Source organism: Micromesistius poutassou (assembly GCF_964030765.1).
Source record: "Micromesistius poutassou genome assembly, chromosome: 20".
Lineage (NCBI taxonomy): Eukaryota > Metazoa > Chordata > Actinopteri > Gadiformes > Gadidae > Micromesistius > Micromesistius poutassou.
In genome coordinates this window covers 11298288-11321843 of record NC_140290.1, presented here as the reverse complement: position 1 = coordinate 11321843, position 23556 = coordinate 11298288, and the positions used below count along the sequence as shown (strand labels likewise).

Sequence of the window (23556 nt, the reverse complement as noted above, 5' to 3'; positions counted from 1 at the left end):
CCTAGCCCACACACGGACAGAAAAAAAATGCAATCACACTCTTACTTTTACACCTGGGGAGCGCGTTGCTCCACTGCCCGTTGGCCTGGCAGGAGGACTTGCCCGTCCCGTGCAGGACATATCCCGTGTTGCACACGAAGCGCACGGCGTCATTCAGGTTGAACTGGGTGCCCTGGGTCAGGCCGAAGGTGGGGTTGCCCGGGTGACCACACGTGATGGCTATCAAAGGGACACAAAGGAAGAAGTGGGAGGAGAAAATAAATCATATTTTAGTATTAGCATTATTATAGATTACTTGCTTTGCCATATTTTTCCGGATGTAAACCTGGATGAAGAGTTCGGATCGTGACCCGAAACATCGTTAGAGTAGTCATTTTTAATTTGGTGTGGGGGGTGTGGGGGACGACTTACGGACACAGACGGGGGTGTTTCCGGACCAGCGGTGGTCCTGTTCACAGATGCGCACCGACACCCCGATGAGACGGAAGCCCGGGTTGCACTGGTACACCACGCTGCCCCGGTAGTTGTAGTTCTCCCCGTTGATCTGGCCATTCACGATGGGCTCGGGGTTTCCACAGTGGCCCGCTTTAGGAGACACAGTTAGAGTGTTATATCGTCAGCTGTTCACATTAGCCCTGAGGTGACACACAGACACATGGCGAGCGCTCTGCACAGCGGCCCCTTGCGCGGCTGGTTTTTAAATGTGTGCCCCGGCAAAAACAATATGGTACGTGACTCCCAGCAGGATGGGGGGGGGGGGGAACCGCCGGCTCATTAATGAATCTAAATGTTTATTTTTTATGTGAGTCACTTCGGACACCATCTGGTAAATGACTAAATAGTAACTGGCAGCGAAAACAGCGTTTTTCCCCTTTTGGTGGCACACACGATAAAGCATAACCCGGCAGCGGTACCATCCTGCGGATCTCACCCAGGCACTGGACCTGGGATCCACTCCAGAGGCCGTTGGACATGCACTCCCGCACCCGCGAGCCCACCAGGGTGTAGCCCGTGTTGCAGGAGAAGATGGCCGTGGCTCCGTACACCGTCAGCGTTCCGATCTTGTGTCCGTTCGGTGGCGTGCCCAGGTCCCCGCAGGCGATGACTGGGCGAGAGAGAGAGAGAGAGAGAGAGAGAGAGAGAGAGAGAGAGAGAGAGAGAGAGAGAGAGAGAGAGAGACAGAAAGAGAGTCGACTTGTGGAATAACAGAATCAATCATGTCTTCTTATTGATCGATCATCTATTGTGGAACGGCCACAGTCGATGTGCACTTGGAAGTTATTAAAGCCATTTGTATGCATTATGAGTTTGCAGAGAAAATTGTTTTGAAGTGAATGCATATTGGTACTGTTTGGATGACGCATCAATCAAAGCGTATTCCATTTTGTGGCTTGTGTGGATCACACTCACTCTTGCAGGCTGGCCGAGGATCTGGGTAGTCCCAGGTGCTGTTGGCCTGGCAACGGATGACCCTTCGACCCCTGTAGTAATATCCCAGGTCGCAGATGAGCATCATGATGGCATCATATTGGTTTTGAGTGCCGTAGATGAGTCTCCATCTTCCGTGATCCACGGCAGAGTGGCTGATGTCCTGGCAGGAACCCGCTAAAGGGATGGACATTAAACCACAGGACAGCACACTGAAAACTGTATCTTGTATGCAGGGGAGTAGACTGTATATATATCATCATTTACATAATGTCTATGCATGTTTCAATCGATCATGTGACTATGCATGGGTTTCCTGAGATGATTTATTTATGAGATGCTCCATCTTAAAAGCAATTCATATTAATGATCACTGTATATATGCTCTATATACTCTAGAATATGGTCTGGGATACTTATTTTAGTAATAAATATATATGCACGTCTGTATTTACACGTCTATGAAAAGCTTAATTAGCTGTGGACTAATTCTACAATTCTACATTCCTACATTTAAAGACACATCATTTGCTAAGCATCAGTACATTCTGTACAAATGCCCTGCTCCACCTGAATTACTTTTTCATTCAGCTGGGAAACGCTGCCTCAATAATCAATGGACGGATCTCCACGGCCAACGGACGCAATGCGTCAGACGGCGCTGTCAAAAACTAAAGAAATCGCTAATGCTCGATGGCGAACGCCAGCTTAAACTCCACCACTTGCTCCCATGAATATGCACATCGTTCTTTGTACGTCGATTGGTTTTAATGTAAAAAAAAAAAAATTAACGTTTTTTGGCGAAGCACAGCAGAGATTGGAACCTAGCGCTGACGGCATGCAGCAGTGTCAGTGCGTTCCTGTGGGCGTGAGGAACACTCACGCATGCATCTGGGCGGGGCCTCGATGGCGCTCCACCTCCCGGACTCCTGGCAGACCACCGAGGTGGTGATGGGCCCGGCGAGCCTGAAGCCGGGGTTGCACTGGTACTGGGCTCTGGCTCCCAGGGTGAAGTCCTGGCCCGAGATGCTGCCGTTGACCGGCGGCACGGGCATCCCGCAGGACAGCACTGGGGAAGAGAGAGAGAGAGAGAGAGAGAGAGAGAGAGTAAATATACCTTTTTAATTTGTGTTGTTGTTTGAAGTAGGGGGTTTGTTTTTTCCGACCGTTTGATTCCAAATTGAAAACATCTGCGTTGGGGAAAAATGGCTTTGTTTTTCTAGGAAGGGAGCTCCATACTAATAAACTAGCATTGTACCCAGAGTTCACTCCCCCCCCCCCCACCAATCCCAGTATGGAGGCACACCTGCTGTTTGAATACACAAGACGGTGCTGCGCGGAAAACATCGGCTTCATTCCGATACGCCTGATGGTAAATACTGAACTCCAGAGCCAGAGCGGGTATTTTTGTGCTGGAGAGCACCTGCTGCTGTGTTGACCAGACTGTGAATGGGTCCCCGACCAACTGCAGAACGGACGCCCTTTTTCCTCAGGTATTGTCGGTATGGTGGATGGTTTACACACCAGGACGCTACATGTGACACACTTGGTTTTTTGGCATGAGCCCATCTTTCTTGTTAACTTGTTCTCGTCAGATGATCTTCTTTTAATTTATTTGATCAATACATATTTACATATATACATATTTGTATAGTCGTTTTATGCCTTTTTGGACCAGAAAGTAGAGAGAGATAGGAAAGAGGCTTGAAAGAGAAATGCAATAACATGTATCTGAGGACTGCAAGGTGGAAAACAACCGGAACAATAGAGTTTCTACGAGGCGCATTGGCTACGGGGTTAGCGCACACGTGGTTAGCGCATTAGCATCGGGCCACCGAGTCTACCCCCTAAGATTACCTCTGAGGTTTTTACTCGATAAAGACTTTGCATCTCATGGAAATCACTACAAACGATTAAATTCAGCGGTTGAGCACCAGTAAACATAGTAGTCTGGCGCAAAATGCGGGGCTGTTATTCTCACTTATGGGTGCATCATAATAATCGTACACTGCTGTGATCTTTATAATGCCAGAACAATGTACTGAAACAGATTGTCGTCTCGCGGTTGGCATTGAAAACAAAAGCGTCAGCTGCAAGAGTCCTTTATCCCCCTCGCCCCCCCCCTCCCCCTGTGCAGTCAGCAGTGTGTGACATAAGTCTCAACCGTCAACTTTATTAAGACGAGATTAGGAAGACATATTCGCAGCTTCCGCAAATATGTGCGCTGTCAACCGCGCTAAAGGTCAACAACATGCAGGGGGGGGGCAGATAGCTCACGGAGCAGCACTTCTTCTTCCACAACGCTTATTCTCCTGCTCCCGCTTTGACCCCTGTCCGGCCACGGGGGGGGGGGGGGGGGGGGTCGGCCTTCCCTCCCAGTTTACCTTGGCAGAGCGGCACCGGGGCGTTCCACAGGTAGATGCTCTGCTGGTTGCGGGTGCAGGTGGCACTGCTCTGGCCCACCAGGCGGAAGCCCTGGTCGCAGCTGAAGCGCAGGGTGCTGCCCAGCTTGGTGCCGGTCAGGCTGTGCACCGTGCCGTTGAAGGGGTTTCTGGGAGGGCTGCAGTAAGCGGCTGTGGGAGAGAAAAGAACATGCTTTGTCGATCGCGATACGGCGACAGATTTTCGGTCAGACTTTGAATATGGAAGGAGGATTATGTTAATGCGTTCGAGGTATAATATTACAGAGGACACCGCCTGTCTTCCTGTCTTGGGTGGCAAGACAGAAAAGGCCCAACATTAATTAAAGTCTCCGTGCCCGGATCTTATTTTAATTAGCAATGATGACTGTGAGATCAAAATGAGCAAAGGTCAAAGAAAATTGAAAGGAAAAAGAGGGAATTTAATGAGATATGAATGTCTTGCAAATGTACCTTGAATTCGCCAACATGAAGGGACAGAGCACCACATTTTTAAGGACTAGGAAAAACTATGCCATTCTTGTGATATGCTCAGGGCCAGTGAGACATTAAGAGCACCAGGGTGTCTGTGTCTGTGTGTGTGTGTGTGTGTGTGTGTGTGTGTGTGTGTGTGTGTGTGTGTGTGTGTGTGTGTGTGTGTGTGAGGGGGTGTATAATAGGATGCTTGGAGGACAAGGACGTGTTAAAGCATGCCATCCATTACACTTAATCTGTAGGACCACATTACATCTCTATAAAAATGCAAATTCTGCCCAAAATCGCCCACGTCCTCAAAATGAAAACCTTACTATGGTCGGGTCGGGCATGCGAGCGCCAGGCACAGACAACAACTAAATGTATCAGCCATCAACGTTGTCACCTGAACAAAAGCCAGCCTTTTTACAGAGTTATAACTTGTTCAATTGAGATGCAGAGGAACACAAAAATGAAAAACCCTCTGTTTGGACCAATTTTGGTACTGTTCAGGGAAACATTGGATAAACCTATCATTGGCGTTGGAACATTTCCTTCACAGGGGGTCGTTCATCACCTTGGCGATCCTTTGCAGTGCCCGGTTCAAAAGGAATCCTGAACCGACATGGTGCCTTGACCCTTTAACAAACCATCAGCTGTCATGACTGTACCGCCGTGACGTTCACTAGAATAGGACTTAGACTTATTCTGAGGCTTATATCTTCAAAACAACCGGATGTTTACAGCCTTGCTGTTGTGTTGTGGCACACCACCATCTAGAACGGTGGTGGCGGCGGTGGGGTTTGTCTGGCACGCTCTTCCTCCGTCAGTCAGCGTAAATGACATCCGTGGAGGCACCCCAGAGGACCAGCACGCTCCTTCACTTCTCCTCACTCGTTCTCTCCCTCTCTTCCCAGCTCTGTCTCTCCATCTGTCTGCTTCTGTCTGTGGAAGGAACAGCCCGTCCCTTCTGCAATCAGGCCCTTCTGACGCAGGGGGGGAAGCAGACTCTTGTGTCACCAGGCAAATGGATTGAAATGGATAATAGAGAGGAAAATGGGGAAGGAAGGGAGGGGCGATCTCGGTGTGTGTGTGTGTGTGTGTGTGTGTGTGTGTGTGTGTGTGTGTGTGTGTGTGTGTGTGTGTGTGTTTGTGTGTGTGTTGGGGGCATGTGTGGCTTCAATGGAGTGAGGGAGAGACAAGGAGAGAGAGAGAGAGAGAGAGAGACAAAGATTAACAGAGGAAAAAACTGGAGCGGGATAGCCAGACCCACTGAGAGACAGGCAGACAAACAGCCAAGAGAGAGAGACAGACAGTTGGAGGAGAGAATCTTCAACAGGTCTTTGGGGAGGACGGGGTTGAACGCACATCTAAATGAGGCGAGTGAGTGACGTGGAAGGAAAAAAATTCAGTCAGAGATGGGGAAAGATGAGATGGGGATTGCTGATGAAGACATTTCATCAGTTTCAGAGAGAGAGAGAGAGAGAGAGAGAGAGAGAGAGAGAGAGAGAGGTGGGTGAGTGGAGGAGGGAGGTGGTGGATTGATAGAGAACGCAGCTGTAGATGTAGGATCTCCCACACCATCTGTTATCCCTGTACTTCCAACCAATCCACACATAGCCTGACATCGGGCGGACCAATTCCCAAACACGTGTTGGTCTTGAACTTCTCAGTTCACTTTCGATTTCCAAGGGGCATGATCAAAAGCTACAATTTGATCGGCCTACAACCGATCAGAGCATCAAAACATGTGACATAGCGCTGAGCAAAACTTTAAACAAATCCTATCCAAAGTACAGCGAACACATAATTCTTACCAACAAAAGCGCAAGTGCAATCGATATATATATATATATATATATATACCGTTCAGTTAGTTTAAAACTCGCAAAAGCGGATTCAACAGACCAGCGGGAGCCATTTTTGTCGTTTTATGAAAATGCTTGTTTTGTGCAATCCTCTCACTGAACCTGCCCACTATTAGATAAACGGTTCTGAATGGTCCAATCCGGGGTCAGGTCTGCTGGAAATCCATCTGAATGGGAGGGGGGCTAGACCATCTGCCAGAGCAAATAAACCATGAGCTGTGCAGATTGGTCTGGGTCCCAGGCTAATCCATCCCTGCAGACGGCTTCCAACTCCACCTTGGCCCCGGTGACATGTGGGCTGGTGAGATGTCTCTTCTGTCCATCTGTGGCTTAGCGTGGTGAGACATCAGCCACCGGGGCAGGAATAGAAATATGATGGAGGCAGAGGAATCTAAAGGACGGGGTGATGACAATGGTGTAGGCAAGCAAGTGGTTGGTGTGGATGTTGGGGCCGGTAGTTGGTGGTTGGTTGTGTTGACGGGGTTAGTGGGGATGATGGTGGTGATGGTGGTGATGATGCTGATGGTTGGTGGTGATGATGGCGGTGGGTGGTGGTTGGTAGTGATGATGTGGTGGTGATGTTCGCCGTGGGTGGGTGGTTGGTAGTGATGACGGAGGTGGGGATATTGGCAGTGGTTGGTGGTTGGTAGTGATGATGTGGTGGTGATGATGGCCGTGGGTGGTGGTTGGCAGTGATGATGTGGTGGTGATGATGGTGGTGTGAGGGGCAGACTAGGCCTGTAAAAACGTCCAGCTGTGGAGAAAAACAGATGGGGGGGGGCTTTTTGGTAAAAGGTGGGCGGATGAGGGGGTAGGCGGCTGGGGACGGTATTAGCCGCGGGGCAGACAGCGGTGTTGATGAAGAACAGACGGAGCCTTGTTTTGGATACTTAATTCAGAAGCGCAACCCATCATTCACGGTGCCGGGACAAAGCAGAAGGAAACAAACCGTTGGAAAACAGGCTCCTCGACGTTACCCCTGGCAACAGACAACAGGGAATCGAGGGGCAGAGAGCCAGGTGCCTTTCCCTTCGTTTAGCTCTGTAAACAGCAGGCCCTAAATTATGATCCTCGCCTCGGGAAACGCCATGTTGACGTGACAAACAATCCTCTGATGAGACATACCCGCGGGCAACAACATCTTGATCTTTTTTTTTTTCAAACTGTGTGTTTTTGATCTCATTGCGGTTATGTGTGCGACTTTGCTGCTCGTGTTTATCGTGGCCGGGAGGCGGAGCAGACCTACCTGAGTATCGTATGCGGAAGCCCTTGTGGCTGGTGGTGTGGTCGAAGGACCAGTGCAGGTACACCTTGTTGCCCGAGCTGGTGATGCTCAGCGGGCTGGAGTAGTTGCCGCTCAGGGTGATCAGGAGGTTGCTCTGTCGGGACGGGCCTGGATGGAGAGACAGGGGGGGGGGGGGGGGGGGGGGGGGGGGAGAGAGAGAGAGAGAGAGAGAGAGAGAGAGAGAGAGAGAGAGAGAGAGAATAAGAAAGATAGTGGAAGAAAGAGATAGGGAGATGAATAAAGTGAGAGAGAGTGAGACAGAGTAAAGACAGATATAGAGATATAGAGAGAGAGAGAGAGAGAGAGAGAGAGAGAGAGAGAGAGAGAGAGAGAGAGAGAGAGAGAGAGATATGGAGAGAGAGGATTTGTTTTGCAATTTAATTTCACAAGAAGGTCATCAGATTGTGTAACTCCTTGGTATACACACGCACACATTTCACCTCTGCAAGAACGGGCGTTAATCGATCACAAAATTTGCTCCAATTCATGACTCTGGGAAAAAAAAAATGACTCAACGATGTGTTTCCTCACATAGAAACCTCTGGTCCCTGCACCCCGACACGTTACAGGGGACAGACGGCAATCAGTGAACACTTCTGCCAAGGGCCGCCATTTCCTCACTCAGTACGAGAAGGAGCGGACCGGGGCTCTCACCGTGCCCTTTAACGACATGCTAATTTGCGACAAGGAGGGCGGGGCTGGCGTCACCATGGGGATGAGGCTCGCCTTTGCATACTGCAGTGGTGCTGCCACTGACTCTCGTTGGATCGTTTTTAGAATTTTTAGATGTCCACCGTTTGTGTGTGTGTGTGTGTGTGTGTGTGTGTGTGTGTGTGTGTGTGTGTGTGTGTGTCTGTGTGTGTGAGTGTGTGTGTGTCTGTGTGTCAATTAGCATGACTGTCGATTAGGCAAGAGTCTTTGGAAAAAAGTAACGGCCCCCATTTTGAAACGTGCCAAGGACGAACGTGGGGACACGGCGCTAAGTTTGCCGGGTTCCCTGTTAATGTGCAGTCCTGGAGGGGGGGGGGGGGGGGGGGAGAAGCAGGAAAAGCTGTAGCTACGCAGACGGGATCCATAAACATCCACACGCCTCATTATCATGAGCGACCGTTCACTGATCCGCCAACAACGCTGTCTCCATTTTATGGTGTGTATGAAAAAAAAAATACATAAAAGACAAGGTGAGAAGTCATCACGCGTACCGCCATTTCTTTCTGTTTTTTTTTTACCTTCCTGTAACCCCCGAGACTATTCACGCTGGTGTTACAACGGCGGATGGGGGCTGACCTTCTGTGCCGACCTCAGGTTGGATTGAAATCTCATTTTGAAATGAGGTCGTGCTTTGCTCTGACCCTGTGCTGAAGTGTCCGTAACGGCCGATCGCGGCTCCTCACGTACGCGCGCGGGGGTGGGGGGTTCTGTTGATTACCTCCTACATCATGTAAAAGGCTATTCCAGCCCTCTCTCACCCCTCTCTCTCTCTCTCTCTTGCTCTCCAACCCCAAGCCCCCACTTCTTCAACAAATGGGCCGTTTTTTTTTTGCGGAGAAATAGTATCCAATTCTTAGGGTTTTCTTTTTTTTTTTTATATCGGCCACACATTTATGTAGTCCTTGTCCTTGCTTTTAATATCGTGACGTCAGCGCTGACTGATTAACCCACGGCAATAACCGGCTCCGAATGTCCTGAGTTATATTCATTCTACGTTTATCGTACAGTCTTCCATAAAAAAAATGGTAACCGTAAAAATAAAGTGGGCTAGCTTAGGCGTTTTCATTGCTAGTGTAATACAGAATTTTTTTTTTTTTAAAGTGTGGTTTCAAACAGTGAATACCTTTCAAAAATACATCAAACACAATTTCTTATCCCAGATACGCATTTCATTATACATTTTTCTTTTCATTTTCACCATTTCGATTTCCAGAGAAGAAACCCTGCTTACCATCAAAGATCTCCAGCTCGTCAAACTGCCGGCTGGTCATGAAGTGCTCTATGGTGAAGGTGATGTTGTAGCCCGGCTCCACCTTCACCACCCAGGAGCACGACTCAAAGTGGGGGAAGCCGTTGCCGGGGGAACCGCTCATGATCACCCCCGTGGAGGCCGTCAGCACCTCGTTCATGGGACACGTCACTGTGGGAGAGAGAGAGAGAGAGAGAGAGAGAGAGAGAGAGAGTCGGATTGAGAGAGATGAACGCATTGAGAACAGCAGGAAGAGAGAGGAATGATACAAAGAGAGATGGCGACAGGCAGAGCCAGAGAAACAGACACACAACCGATAAAGAGAGAGCGCAAAAGACCGGGCGAGAGAGACCGACCGATTGCGCGTGTGAGAGAGAGACAAAGCGAGCGAGTGAAAGAGAGAGACTAAGTGATAAAGAGAGGAGAGCGACGTCAAATTAATCCAAACTCATTCAAACGAAAGGCGAAAGCGAATGGCAGGAATTGTTTATTGTTCCTGAGTTGTTGTTTTTTTGTAATTGCTGATAACTAGTAATGGATGTTCATTCTCCTCGGCGGACATAAATCGCAGAGGAGACACAAATTGGATTGGATTGAGTCTTCCAGTGGTTGGAGGGCACACTTTAAGTTAATTGTCAGTTGACTCTCTCGCCGCTGTCCCGGGAAAACAAGGACTGACGGCGCACAAAAAATGGCCACTCCTTAAAAAACGAGTTGATGCTATCACTGACATTCCGTGAGATGAGTGCATTCTATCTCGCTCTGCCTCTTTGCCCATCCCCACCCCCGACCCCTTTCAGAATTAATCACAGGAATGCGCTATGCGATACACAAACTTGTGTGTAGCACAGGAAAAAAACAAAAACAAAACAAGGGCCATGTTCCAGGCACGCACACGTCTCTCACTCCCCTGGGTCTTTTGCTGCCCTTGTGGGAAACATTGACGCCATGCTGCGACCTTGTGCTAGCAAAGGAAAGAAAGCTACCCGGTCAGCGTGAATACAAACAAAAAAAACGGGAAATGAATAACAGTAAGCAAAACAAACAAAAAAAAATGATGAAATAAAATATCAATAATAATTAATTAGCCTGTTGCCATATTTATATATTTATTGGACGCCCCCCAGTCAGAAGTTCTCCATCTTTTCCAGACAGCCTTGGAGTTGCCAACTCTATGAATCGACGTAGACATAGACAGACCGCGAGGACGTGCTGGAAGGGAGCCATAGATGAAGAAAATCCCAAGCCGTCAAAGTTAAATCAAGTTCAGCTCAGGAGTTGAGCCATAGCAAACTGTCTATTTTAATGACAACGGATGGCATAGATTTGGAAAACACCTGGCGTCGACAGCCTCAGACCTATGAACATTGTATACAAAAAGTGTACAAAGCATAAGAGTATGCTGATGTAAAGGGATTAAAAACTAGAACAGCAAGCACTAGAGCATGACCAAGTGCTGCTCTGCAGTGTGTGTGTGTGTGTGTGTGTGTGTGTGTGTGTGTGTGTGTGTGGTGTGTGTGTCTGTGCCTTAAGAAAACGCTTGTATAGGCCCGTGTGGAAAAAAATCCTGCACCATTTTCATGTGACTATTGTCCATAAAGAGTGAGGTTTATGCCTATGTGTGTGTGGTAGTTTGTATTTATCGCTACGACTATGTGTGTGTGTGTGTGTGTGTGTGTGTGTGTGTGTGTGTGTGTGTGTGTGTGTGTGTGTGTGTGTGTGTGTGTTTGCGTGAGTGAGTGACTGCAGGCTTGCATGGGTGGCTGTGTGTTTTTGTGTGTTGGAATGTTTGTGTGTGTTAATGGTATGGCTTTGTGTGTGTCCCTGTGTGTGCATGTCTATTAACCTGAGCAGATATTTGAATGTGTGTATGTCTCTCTTGGTTTGCCTTGCCATCCTTCTCTAAATGGTGTGTTTGGGTAAAAACGCTTTAAATCTCCACAAATTCAAGCAGGCGACATGGGTCACATAGAATTTATAAAAGCCTTTATTTTAACTTAGCTTAGCGTGTCAGACTAGATATAGTTCACTGCCATGGGCTGTTGCATATATGTAGAAGCAGAAAAACAAGCTGTCAATCACAGGTAGGTAGACCGAATGCTATTTATTTATTATTTATTCATTGGCTACCTTTTTGCTGTTTTGTTGCCACACTTCAAGAATTGCAGTTAAAGGGGCTGCTAATTAATAACACTATATGGGAATAATTAGGATCATTATCGGTCATGTCACAATCACATTTAGCTTAGACCAGATGCCATAAAAAAGGCATGTTTTTTAGCTGCACCTAACAGAATGCACATCTGCACAAAAAGTGCCAATCATTAGCACATTAAACTCCTGATTAACAAGAACACTCTTGTATTCAACACAATTAGGTACAGATTGCTTTAGTGAGTGACAAGAGGTGCACAAGTGCAGATGCTACTTTCTTAAACATCACTGGGATTTTTTTGATTTTGTTTTAAACATGGTAATACAATCTTCAACATTGTAATCTATGCCATTGTATCCCTGTTACTGAAATAAGAGTATGCTGATGTAAAGGGAATAAAACCTAGAACAGCAAGCACTAGAGCATGACCAAGTGCTGCTCTGCAGTGTGTGTGTGTGTGTGTGTGTGTGTGTGTGTGTGTGTGTGTGTGTGTGTGCCCGTGCGTGTCTGTGCCTTAAGAAAACGCTTGTATAGGCCCTGACATCCCTGTTACTGTGTTACTGAAATAAGACCATCATTTAGAGAAAACTATGTTTTTGTCTTCACCAACCAGTTTGTAAATGTTCCACTCGGCTGTGAACATTTATTTTTGTGACGTCATAGTGCCTGCCATAATCTCTGTCTGGTCAGTGGTTGATTTCAGCCCAAATCATTTGTTTTGCATCTTATAGTGTTTGAATATGAACTAAAGGGGTTATTACACTTTAAAAGCACCATTCACCTAAATACGGAAGATCTGTCTCAAAAGGCTTGAGTATGTCCCCGATCACTGCCCAAAGTTGCATTCATGTGTCTGGGTTGGGGTAGAAAGGTCAGGGGAGTTAGGAGGAGAGATGGATGTTTGCTGTGACCTTTCAGATAGCCCATGGCTTCTCTTCCATGGCTGTTTCGCACCCTGGCTTACAGCTGGCGAGATGAGCTTATAGCAGCTTTGGTCAGTCGCTCGCCACTTATTAAGTGAATCCGCCATGAGACAAGACATTACCCTTTGTGCCCGTGAACAACAATGAAATCAGGGGGGAGGAAATGTCTGGAAAGAATCCTCAAGGAGGAAAGGGAAATTAAGTTTTAAAGTTGTAAAATGGCTGCTTGTAGTTTTCTTGAAGTGTATTTCGGGTTTAATTCTCTACAGAAAGAAGTAAGAGAATTGTAAATGTGGTTCATTTTTAAAAAAATGTCTTTGTGTGCACATCCGGAACAGTCTGACACATGTTTGGACAGACAAGCACATTGGTGTGCCCAAACAGATAGAGAGACCGAGTGAGGGTTGCTTTTAGACAGCTAAATATACTCCTTGTTTGTGGGTGTTAATGGGTAAGTGAGTGTTGGCACGCGTGCACTGGGCCAGTTCCAGACTGACACGCGTGCGCACACACACACACACACACACACACACACACACACACACACACACACACACACACACACACACACACACACACACACACACACACACACACACACACACACACACACACACACACACACAGAGTTAAAAGTGACATTAGGGAGGGGAAGTAACCATCTAATGGAGAGGGTAGGGGGGGTTGCAGGGAGAATGTGAAAGGATGTGAGGGGCTTTTAGTCAGTGATTGAGTGTGTGTGTGTGTGTGTGTGTGGGTAACTGCCTTCTGGTTCTCCGCACAGGTTCATGCATCGCTCTGTGAAAGTCTATAGCTACAAAACTGAAAAAGGTCCTAATATCCACTCCAAACAGAAACACACACACACACACATACACACACACACACACATCTGCAATACATTGTGTTTGCGGGATTAAGTGCCTTTTTTTCTATAAGTGAGTGTGTGCATGCGTTCGTTGTTTACGTGTGTGTGTGTGTGTGGGGGGCTGCGGGACACGTAGGGAGGAGTGTACTTGTCAGAGCTGGGAGGGTGATTTGATAGGTGCAGCTGCAGCCTGCATGTCCCCTGCATTTCAATGAGCTCCCCGCCTCCTCGCTGCCCTTCTGACGAAGCCTCTTTCTCCCCTCTCTTTCTTTGGCTCAGTCATTCTCTCCCTAACTCCTTCTCTTAGGACCCGTCACCTAACTCTCACTCTCCCCTCTTTCTCTCTCTCTCTCTCTCTCTCTCTCTCTCTCTCTCTCTCTCTCTCTCTCTCTCTCTCTCTCTCTCTCTCTCTCTCTCTCTCTCTCTCTCTCTCTCTCTCTCTCTCTCTCTCTCTCTCTCCTCTCTCTCTCTCTCTCTCTCTTTCACTGTGCGTCTGTCCGTCTCGCTCGCTCCCTTGTTAGCTCTTGAGCTTCACCCAGCCACACGCCGTTTCCTCTCTGCTCCTTTGCTAGTCTGCTTCCTGTCTTCACATGCATACTCCTCCTCACACACACACACACACACACACACTCACTCTCCCTGGCGTAGCTTTCTGAAACCACGTTCTCTTTTTCTCTCCCCCTATGTACCCGGTCCTTCTTCTGTACCCCCTGCCTGTCCCCCTTCTCTTTTTAACTCTGCACGCGCTAGATAAGGTTTACACTGTAGATCTCTCTACGCAGTATATGCTATGTTCATCTGAAGACCTTACCCCACACACACACACACACACACACACACACACACACACACACACACACACACACACACACACACACACACACACACACACACACACACACACACGGTGCGCACACACACCCTTCCATTGAACCACCACACCAGAGGTTCTAGACTGAGTGATGGAATGGGAACGAGAAAGAGAGAGAGAAATAAAAGAAGAGAAAAGAAAAGAGAGAGAGAGCATGAAAGACAGAATGAGAGAGAATGAAAGAGAGAGAGAGAGAGAGAGAGAGAGAGAGAGAGAGAGAGAGAGAGAGAGAGAGAGAGAGAGAGAGAGAGAGAGCGAGAGAGAGAGGCAAATGGGGGGGTGAGATGGAGGGCTTTGGATGGAACCACACCAGTCCAGCCTATGAAGGGTCTTCAAGGGGGGTGAGAGAAAGGCTAAAGATTGGACTGGGCTGCTGCACGCAATTAGGGCGGAGATGAGTTACGAGGCGAGGGCAAGGGGAGGAGGCCCCGGAGTGATGGGGGAAAGAACCCGGGTGGTGAAGGGCGAGTTTAGACACCATGGATAAAGCTCTCTCTCTCTCTCGCTCTCTCCCACTCTCTCTCTGATGTCTTCTGCTTCTGTTGGGACTTCCAGCTCTACTTCCACTTCCACGCTGCCATAATACAACCCCCCCCCCCCCCCCCCCCACCCATCACAGAAACACACGCACACAATAGCTGTATCTCCTCCTTAATCTCCCCGGCTCCTCTAACCCTACCTCCCCTCTCTCTGCCTCCTTCCCCACACCACCACTGCACACTGGGCTCATTTGCATACCCTTCCTATTTCAGAGGGGCCTAAATTACTTTCATTCATCAAATGTTTTTTTTTTTTTTCTTCGTCTTTCCTGGTACATTCATGGCACACCACTCCGGAGAACACGCAAGGCGAGTACAGAGGGCAAGAAAGTAAAGAGATAAAGATAAATAGTAGCTCTTAGACCCCGGCGACGCAAACACAGACAAGGATTGATATCGACGTAGGGAGGTGCAGAGGGAGGTGGGAGACGGAATGAAAGGAGGAGATAAAGAAAGACTGATAGACAGAGAGCTTTGGTAGAGGGCCAGGGAGCTGGGAATAGTAAAAAAGAATGGGAACATATAGACACATAAAAAATAAAGAAAGTAAGGCAAGGCAGAGGGAGAAAGCACAACTAAACAAAGAATGAACACAAAGAAAGCATGAAAGTAAAAGAAAGAAAGATGAGGAGGAAAGAAAAAAAAAGCCTGCACAGTGTGTCTGTGCACGTGCGTGCGTGCGTGTGTGTGCACACAAGCTCTGGGAAAAAAAAAAAAGCACCACTCACACATCCCCTACTCCCCCCAAGAGGACGGTTGGCCCCATGGGATCAAAACATCATCTGCATGAAGGCACGCGGTGGCACCAAACTGAGAGGCAGTGGCAGCCATGGCTGTCGGAAAAAACAACGCTCAGCCAACCCCTGGGACAGGGTAGCAGCAGTGACGCCACCGTGGCCATACCTAAATATCCTTGCTCCGAGCGGAGCAAATCCTCTCACCCGCTTCTAATGACGTCAGTGGGAATTGTTCCCCACCACACAAAAAGTACAAATACGAAGGTGCCGGGTCATGTGAAGTAGGTAATGGCATTGAACGGCCTTTTGATGCCACAATGGCATTGCAACCCTCAACCTGAAGGCTGGTTCATCACATATATTTCATCACATGTATTTTATGTTTGGTATGAAATAATAGGCAGCAAGGTCTTCAAGTATTAAAGGGATCCTTAAGCAAGACACCCAGATGCTTACCTGCTCCTTAACTTGTTCAACACTAGGCCCCTTTCTCAGGGTTTTGCTCAAAAATAACGTATCCAAAGTAATTAGAGTACTTGTCAACAGCTACAAGGAGCATAATATTTGGTCTTGGTGCCAAAATAAAGATGTGCAAGTGAAATGGTGAAGCTGCATGCCAATGGGTCAGAGTGAGTAATTCAAGTTAATAGCATACAAATGGGAGAATATCTAAAGAACCCATTGTTCAATTTAACATTTGACATCCTACTCTCTCTATTGAAAGTTCAGGGTGAAATTATAGACAACCATGAGGGTAAAGACTGTGTGTTCTGATTGAAGGCAATTGAAGGCAGGTCTATTTTCTGCGAAACCCTCTCTTAATAGCTACCTCTCTTAGCTGTGTTTACAATTTATTGTAAACACAGTGTGCAGTTTCTTAATGGTGCCCAGACACTGGATTCTCGGTTTATTGTGGTTTTATGCGTTTGAACACAACTTTGATGACAAAAAGAACAAAGGTTAGGCTAGGTTTTAACTACAAGAAGTTAAGGTAACAAGTTAAGATCTATGGATTTGGCCTCTAGTATGGTTTTGGTCACAGTGTGACCCAGTGTGTCTTTTTCAGTGATGGAATAGTCTCAGGTGTCACATGATTGACATTTTGTTAAGATAACATGACATGAAAAAGGTAGCTATTGCTCTGCATATGCACATTTTAAGTTATGAAAGACATGACAGCTATCTCACATGTCTATGCCTTATGACCTCTTTTGCATTTGGCATCAGGGGGTGTTGCCCGGATACGGTGTGCTCTCGGGAAGAAGTGGTTAAAAGGACCGCCATCTAAATGACAGAGAAGTTGCTTTGCATCAAGCGACGGCTGCTAAATAACGCTGACGACAACCAAAATAAGGAAACTGTATTTCTAAGCTGCAAGCAAGACCCAGAACGAAATAGGAAAGCAGCCAGTAATCATAGGGCAAGGGCCCGGCGGGCGGGCGGGCGGGCGGCCCTCACTCACCGTCGCAGGAAGGCGGAGGGCCCTGGAACTCGAGGTGGACGCCCAGGCGGCAGGTCAGGATGGCGTTCCCGCTCAGCTTGTACCCCGGGAGACACCTGTAGCGCACGATGTCACCTGTGGGTCGATACGGGACACAAAAGGCTCGGGGTGAGGTGATTCCACACCCTTACAGACAATGGCTCTCTGCTGATGGGTTCCTGGGGGAGGAATCCCAATCCGTTGTTTGTCTTGGGGAGAGGCAAAGTTAGAGCTTGCTGTGACAAAGAAAGAAGAATAAACAAGGATTACGAATCCCCAACAGGTACCCCTGTTGGAGGAAGCCTTGTTCTGCTACCACTTTTGTATTCTGTGTGACAAATCACTTGCAACTGAGCTATGGAAATAAGCAGCGGGGGAGAATTAATCTCTGCGCTCATTTCTGCAGGAAAAGAAGAGCACCTGCCCAGCATGAATTTTGGCTCACTGATAACTTATTCACCGTTCATTTAAATCGTTGCCCTGCAGCCCTCCTGGGGAACAGTTTGGCTAGTAAGTAAATGTTTACCTCTTGCTAAGGGGATTTTGGGACTTATAGTCAGTGTACTTGTATGTGTGTGTGCGCGTGTGTGTGTGTGTGTGTGTGTGTGTGTGTGTGTGTGTATGCATGTGTGTGTGCGTGCATGCTTGCGTGCGTGCCTGCGTGTGTGTGTGTGCATATTGAGAATGAACTAAGTTCCGCTCTCTGTTTGGGAGACATTATTAATAAAAGTTGCTCAAGCTTGAAAATGAACTCGCAGTGGAACTCATTGCTTTCAATTGTTACACTTCCTTGACTCAGGGTTGAAGCACTGTGTATGCGTGTGTGGGGGGGGGGGGAAGAGAGAGAGAGGGAAGAGAAAGCGAGAGAGCCAGAGAGCCAGAGAGCGAGAGAGAGAGAGAGAGAGCAACGCCAAGGGAGAGAGAGAGTATTTTAAGGTTTTACCTTTTTTTAACGCTGGCTTTTATCTTTAAGGCGGTATTCATCCACAATGTAAAACAAATCCCCTAGCGTGTTTGAGTATGAATGTGTTAGCGTGTGTTTGTGTGTGTGTGGCGGCTTCAAGCATGGGTTCTACTCACCTATTTTAAATTCCTTGCTTGCCATCAAAATCTCAGCATTAGGAATAATGGGGGGCGGCAGGCAAAACTGGAGTCTGTAGGCTGTGGAACAGAAACCATATAAATACACGGCAGTGAACGGTAACTATAATCAAACACAGTCATTCGCTCAATGGAAGCAGTCAGAGTTCCCCACGCACCATGGTAACTGACGCGGAAGAGTCCGCCCTTCTCCGTGTTGCTGCGGAAACGGACCAGCACCTGGTTGGACGTGCTGCTGGGCGGTTCGTTGGGCTCGCCATCGTTGAACACGCCCAGTTTCCTGGTGGTCTCCTGGGGTCCATCCCTGCAGGAGGGAGAGAGAGAGAGAGAGAGAGAGAGAGAGAGAGAGAGAAATAAAGAAAGAAAGAAAGAAAGAAAGAAAGAAAGAAAGAAAGAGACACACACACAGAGTGAGCTGAACAGAGCTGCTTTTGGAGGTAAGGTAAAAATACACAACTGACAACAGTCTCCAACAGTCCGAGTTGATGGAGAACATAGATATGTGCACAGTACAGTACGCCAGAGCTGATACAGGTTCAAATTTGAATGAGACGAAAACACTGGGCAAAAACACATCAGCCAAACAGACGGAAGGAGACGCCCAGATTGTATTTGGATAAATTCTGACAAAAGTAGTAGAAAAACCCAACTTCCCTAAACCAGTAGGCTGCACCACTACCAACCGAATATGGCAGGAATGGCAGACTTGGGGATGATGGGACCGGATGGTACCATCCAGCGCAAGGCGTCTATGGAAACTGTGGCCCAGCCTTGGCAGTCCCAGAGTGTGGGCATGGCCGATTAAGCCAGTTCGCGGATTCCTGCTGCAGCCATTCAGCTTAAAAACCATCTGTCTTTGGCTGTCAGGCTGGGCATGGGAGATTACAAGCAGCTCTGGAAACTGCTGGCTAGGGACCGGTGCCTAACAACACTCTGGCAAAACTGCCATTATGGGGCCCATTTCCCTGGCTCTGAAGTTCATGGATAGACACACATGCACACACATACATAGGAAACTGGGGAATATAATAGCCTCAATTTTGGCTCTTGGGGAGCCTTGTTGTTAGAGATCAAAAAAAAGTGTCGGCCACTGGTTAGAATACAGCAACACACAGAATAAAATAAATTTTTGGCCTACTGCTAGCACTTTTTACTGCAGCTAAAACACATGTGTAAAACACAAGGCCCGGGAGCTAAATCAGGCCCTCAGGCCAGATTGTATCTTGCCAATTCGGGCTGAAATCGATAACTCTCGTGATGTGTGGCATTACAAGTCCCACAAAGCACTGCAAACATGTTATTTCTTTCTATGTAAGTGCTGTGTGCTTAATTGCGGCACCACCCTCACCCCCACAAGAAAGCGTACACTTGATCCAACAATGCATACTAAGAAATCAGGACCACTCACCATTTCGGCAGCAGCATATACTTTGTAAAAGGTACCAACATGCTGTGGGGCATTAAGTCTGAGTTCTGGGTTTCCATTGGCAACGTTGTAACGACAAGCAGCGACTAGAAGCAGCCATGCGAATCCTCGCAAATTGCCGTGCAATCAACTAATAAAAAAAAAATCTGAAAGAAATGCACCTTTGAGGTGCATTCAGGGGTTTCACGTTTGGCACCCCTGAAGAAAAAAACGAACTGACAAACTGACTTGAAAAGCACGTAGGTAGAAGTAGTAGGATCCGCCTCAGGTTGTGTATTTGAAAGTACCGTAGGCAAAACATGGATTACGCTGCCGATTTACGATGTGGTTTTATGATTTGGGTTAATTAGTTCACCAAAAGTCAGAGCAACAAGGCCTTTGGAGTCAGAATCTCATCTCATCTCTCACCAACAGCACAGCAGCCATGAATTAAACATTGCACAGAACAGACACCCGGGAACGCAGCAGCCAACAACTCATTTGTCTTTAAACGTTGACTGATAAATGAAACTGACATTTTAAAATAAAATGAAAGTGTTATGTTGATACACAAAAAACATTTTGTGCAAATACTGTTTTTATTCATTTTAATCTAGACCATGAGTAAAAAAGAACACGGTTGTCACCCAAACGTTTGAGGGCCACCAAGCTTGAGGGTGTGACTAGTCCGCAGAACAGCGAGCCAGGATTAATGGACATTAGGATGGTAACTGGAAGTTTGAGTAAAGTACAAGATCACGGCCATCGTATCAAAAATAACAGGAGTGTGTTTAAGGCGTTAAAAAAGAAGAGGCCTACATTGTTTGATTAGGCTACCTTATTTCAGGATGTTGTGCTATAATCATATTAATAAGAATGGCATTATTATAATGTAATTATATCATTTGAAAGACCGAACAATGAAAAATCAAGAGGGGGGGGGGGGGGGAAACGAGGTTGAAGAGTCTCTGGTCTCTGGAAGTCCTAATGGAGTCCACCCAGGCTAACTGTTCACGTTGCTGCCGTTCAGTAGATGTTACCGAGGACGGAGCACCGCTAACAGTTTTTTCCCCCAGGCCATCAGGCCTTTAAACATATTGATCACATGCATAATTCTACATATGCTAAGGGATATGGTACATTCAATGTTTATTACTTAAAGTGAATGTAGACATTCATCGGCACACCTCCACTTTATATGTGAAGTCATTAATATTGATATTCTATCAATTCATATTATCCCTTATGTAGCCACCATACATATTCTCCATTTTGACATTTTCGGGAACTGTGGCTAGTCTTTTATGTTAATAATGTATATTTTTGAATGTCTTGCCATGTCTTTGTCTCTATCTGTGACTCTTTTTAATAATTAGATATCTGCTTGCTTCTTGCTTCATTGCATTCATTGCTTGCCGTGTCACAAGGAGTCAGGAGGATGGCCCTATGTTATACTATGCATATGACAAATCCTTGACTTTTCCTTTGAATGTAGGGCCAGTTAAGGGCGTTTTTTAAATATTTAAATAAAAGTTGTAATCTTTTCATTTTTATAAAATATTAAAAGGTTTTTGACATGACAATTCTGTCCGGTGCCTCACTTTAAAGCACTTCACAAACTGGATATTGTCAGGTTGAAAAGAGAGAGAGAGCACATGGGGAGAACAGGCGACCCTCTGGCGCTGGATGACAGGAACAAGGAAGGACCATGAGCTTGGCGGAGGATATGAAAAAAAACATCAAGAGGAAAATAAAAAAAAGAAATTGAGAGAGAGAGAGAGAGAGAGAGAGAGAGAGAGAGAGAGAGAGAGAGAGAGAGAGACACACACACACACAGGAAACGACGAGATGGGAGGGCCTCAGAGCGGATTAGCTAACTGAACCCTGACTTCCTCATTTGTCCAGCGATAGTGGGGGTGGGGGGGGGGTAGGGGAGAGAACAGAGAGGTTGGGGAGAGCGGGCCAAAGAGTGTGGCAGCGATAGAGGGAACACAGAATAATGGATACAAGAGTGGTAGAAAGAATAGGTAGTCAGATCATTTGAAAGGCTCGGAAAAGGCTCAGGAAAGGAACAATGAAAGGAGAGTGTGCGGAGGTGTGACGGGTGAATAAAGGTTAGAAAGGTAAGTGTGTGGAGTTGCGGCGGGGTTCAGAAACAAAGGGTTGAAAGATGCGTGAATGAACAGCAGATCCCGTGTCACGCTCAATGAGCCCAGTGAACGACACAAGACAGTCAACGTGAGGGGTTGAAAATGAGTGAAACAATCCAGAGCAGCGACACAAACTTAAAAGGTTGATTGCATAGCGGAGGCCTACCAGACGGTGATGAAGTCGTGAGGGCCGTGCACCTGCAGCAGGGTGAAGTTGAGGCGGACCCCCAGGCCGGGGGCCACTGTGATCAGCCAGGAGCAGTCGGCGGAGCCCGGGTACTCCTCGGGGTACCCCGGGGAGAAGATGGTCCCGTTGTCCGCGGTTATGTTCCCGCCGCATGGCACTGATGGGGAGGCCAAGCGAGGAGGGAGAGAGAGAGAGAGAGAGAGAGAGAGAGAGAGAGAGAGTCGGTGGGTTACAAAAAATAACATATCAAATTCAACTCCAGTTTATGCCTCCGTTCTTCCTCAACAGACCTCACTCCCAAACACGCACACCCCAGACATAGTACACTGTGTGTGTGTGTGTGTGTGTGTGTGTGTGTGTGTGTTGGAGCCACGAGTAAATTGTGGCTCAGAACTGCAAAGCTCAAGCCATACATTATCTCCGACTTGACCTCTGTACCACGGCCAGACAACATAAACGCTAAATGTCTGTAATGCCCACGCATTACAGACATAAAACACAAGCATTACCACTGGGTCATGAATATGCATGCTACACAGAGATGCACATAAACACACCAGCCACGCAGAAGAGGCAAAACCTGAACAGACATTTCCACATCCTCAAAAAATCCTTGAACTTGCTTTGCGTCTCAGCCGTGATTAAATCTCCCTCTCCTTAAGGCTCATTACTAGTGCGCGGGGAGGGATGATTATATTGATTGGGTAGAAGGGTGGAGGGCGGAGGGGGACTAACAGAGGGGCTGGTAATCACTGCACAGCAGACACATCCCAGGGAAGCACCCCCAGTTGGGGCATACAGTTTAATGTTTCACACTCTGGAGGTTTCGGGACATGCGGGATTAGCCAAGATTACCCCACAGCAAAAATGTGCGCGCTGCATTGCTAAGCACAGCCTCTGACTCGGCGTGTTTGGCGCGCCGATGGGTTAGCGAGCAAAACAACAGCAGGTGCTTCTGGCTCCTGATGGTCGACCTGAAGCCTCGCATGAAGGATCTCGAGACCCTTCCACAAGGACGTTCTGGTGCTTAGAACCGCTCGGGGCGAGCGGTGATCATTTGTTGTCAGATTTCCTTTTCCTAGCTAAAGATGCTAATGTCGATGAGTTAGAGCGGCTTCATGCGAAAAACTAAAAGTGCGAAGGCAGGCGCTGATTTTGTCCTACACCAGGCTCCATTCTATTTGGAGTTCAAACCATGTTTAAGGAGGACTAATTGTGCAGCTGAAACTATAAATTTGTGTTTAATAATTGACCCATTTTGAGACTGTTATAATAAAGAATGCATTAATCGATTAACAATGGTAAATGGTTGAGAGAAAACAGACTTTAAATAAAATGTAATAAAATCAACACATTAACGGGTACACTTTTTTCTAGTTTATAAAACAATCCATTGAATGTTGGTTAATTGGTCAATTACAAATGTACAATTAATTGGCCTTTTTAACTCTTTAGAAGGAATTATCACCTTCATAAGTTGTTTTCGGCATTAATTTCCCTTTCCTTTACGCAGTTCACGCAGATCCCACACTACATTAACAAGGACAAGCCCTTTATTTAAAGCTTGCGAACCAACTGACTGTTGAAGAAAAAGGAGAGAATCTACTGAGATGTAACACAATTGGCAAAATCCGTTCACCATTTAAGGATGGCTAGCTTTGGTTCATGTTCACATATTGCCTTTTCTGAGCACGAACACGAGTCCATTGAAGAATGTGTTTGCAGT

General features: G+C 47.1%; 1 protein-coding gene across 1 annotated transcript in view; it reads right to left on the bottom strand.

Annotated features, from left to right (window-relative positions):
- Positions 1-23556, bottom strand: part of csmd2 (CUB and Sushi multiple domains 2) — a gene marked incomplete at its 5' end in the record, with an annotated part of 216943 nt that overhangs the window by 29529 nt on the left and 163858 nt on the right. The window contains 13 exon segments of the mRNA XM_084484866.1: positions 46-219; positions 412-585; positions 932-1105; positions 1411-1605; positions 2312-2497; positions 3813-4001; positions 7416-7562; positions 9397-9585; positions 16970-17083; positions 18068-18148; positions 18247-18392; positions 21810-21987; positions 23403-23409. Of these exon segments, the coding sequence (XP_084340992.1) occupies positions 46-219; positions 412-585; positions 932-1105; positions 1411-1605; positions 2312-2497; positions 3813-4001; positions 7416-7562; positions 9397-9585; positions 16970-17083; positions 18068-18148; positions 18247-18392; positions 21810-21987; positions 23403-23409 (1954 nt within the window).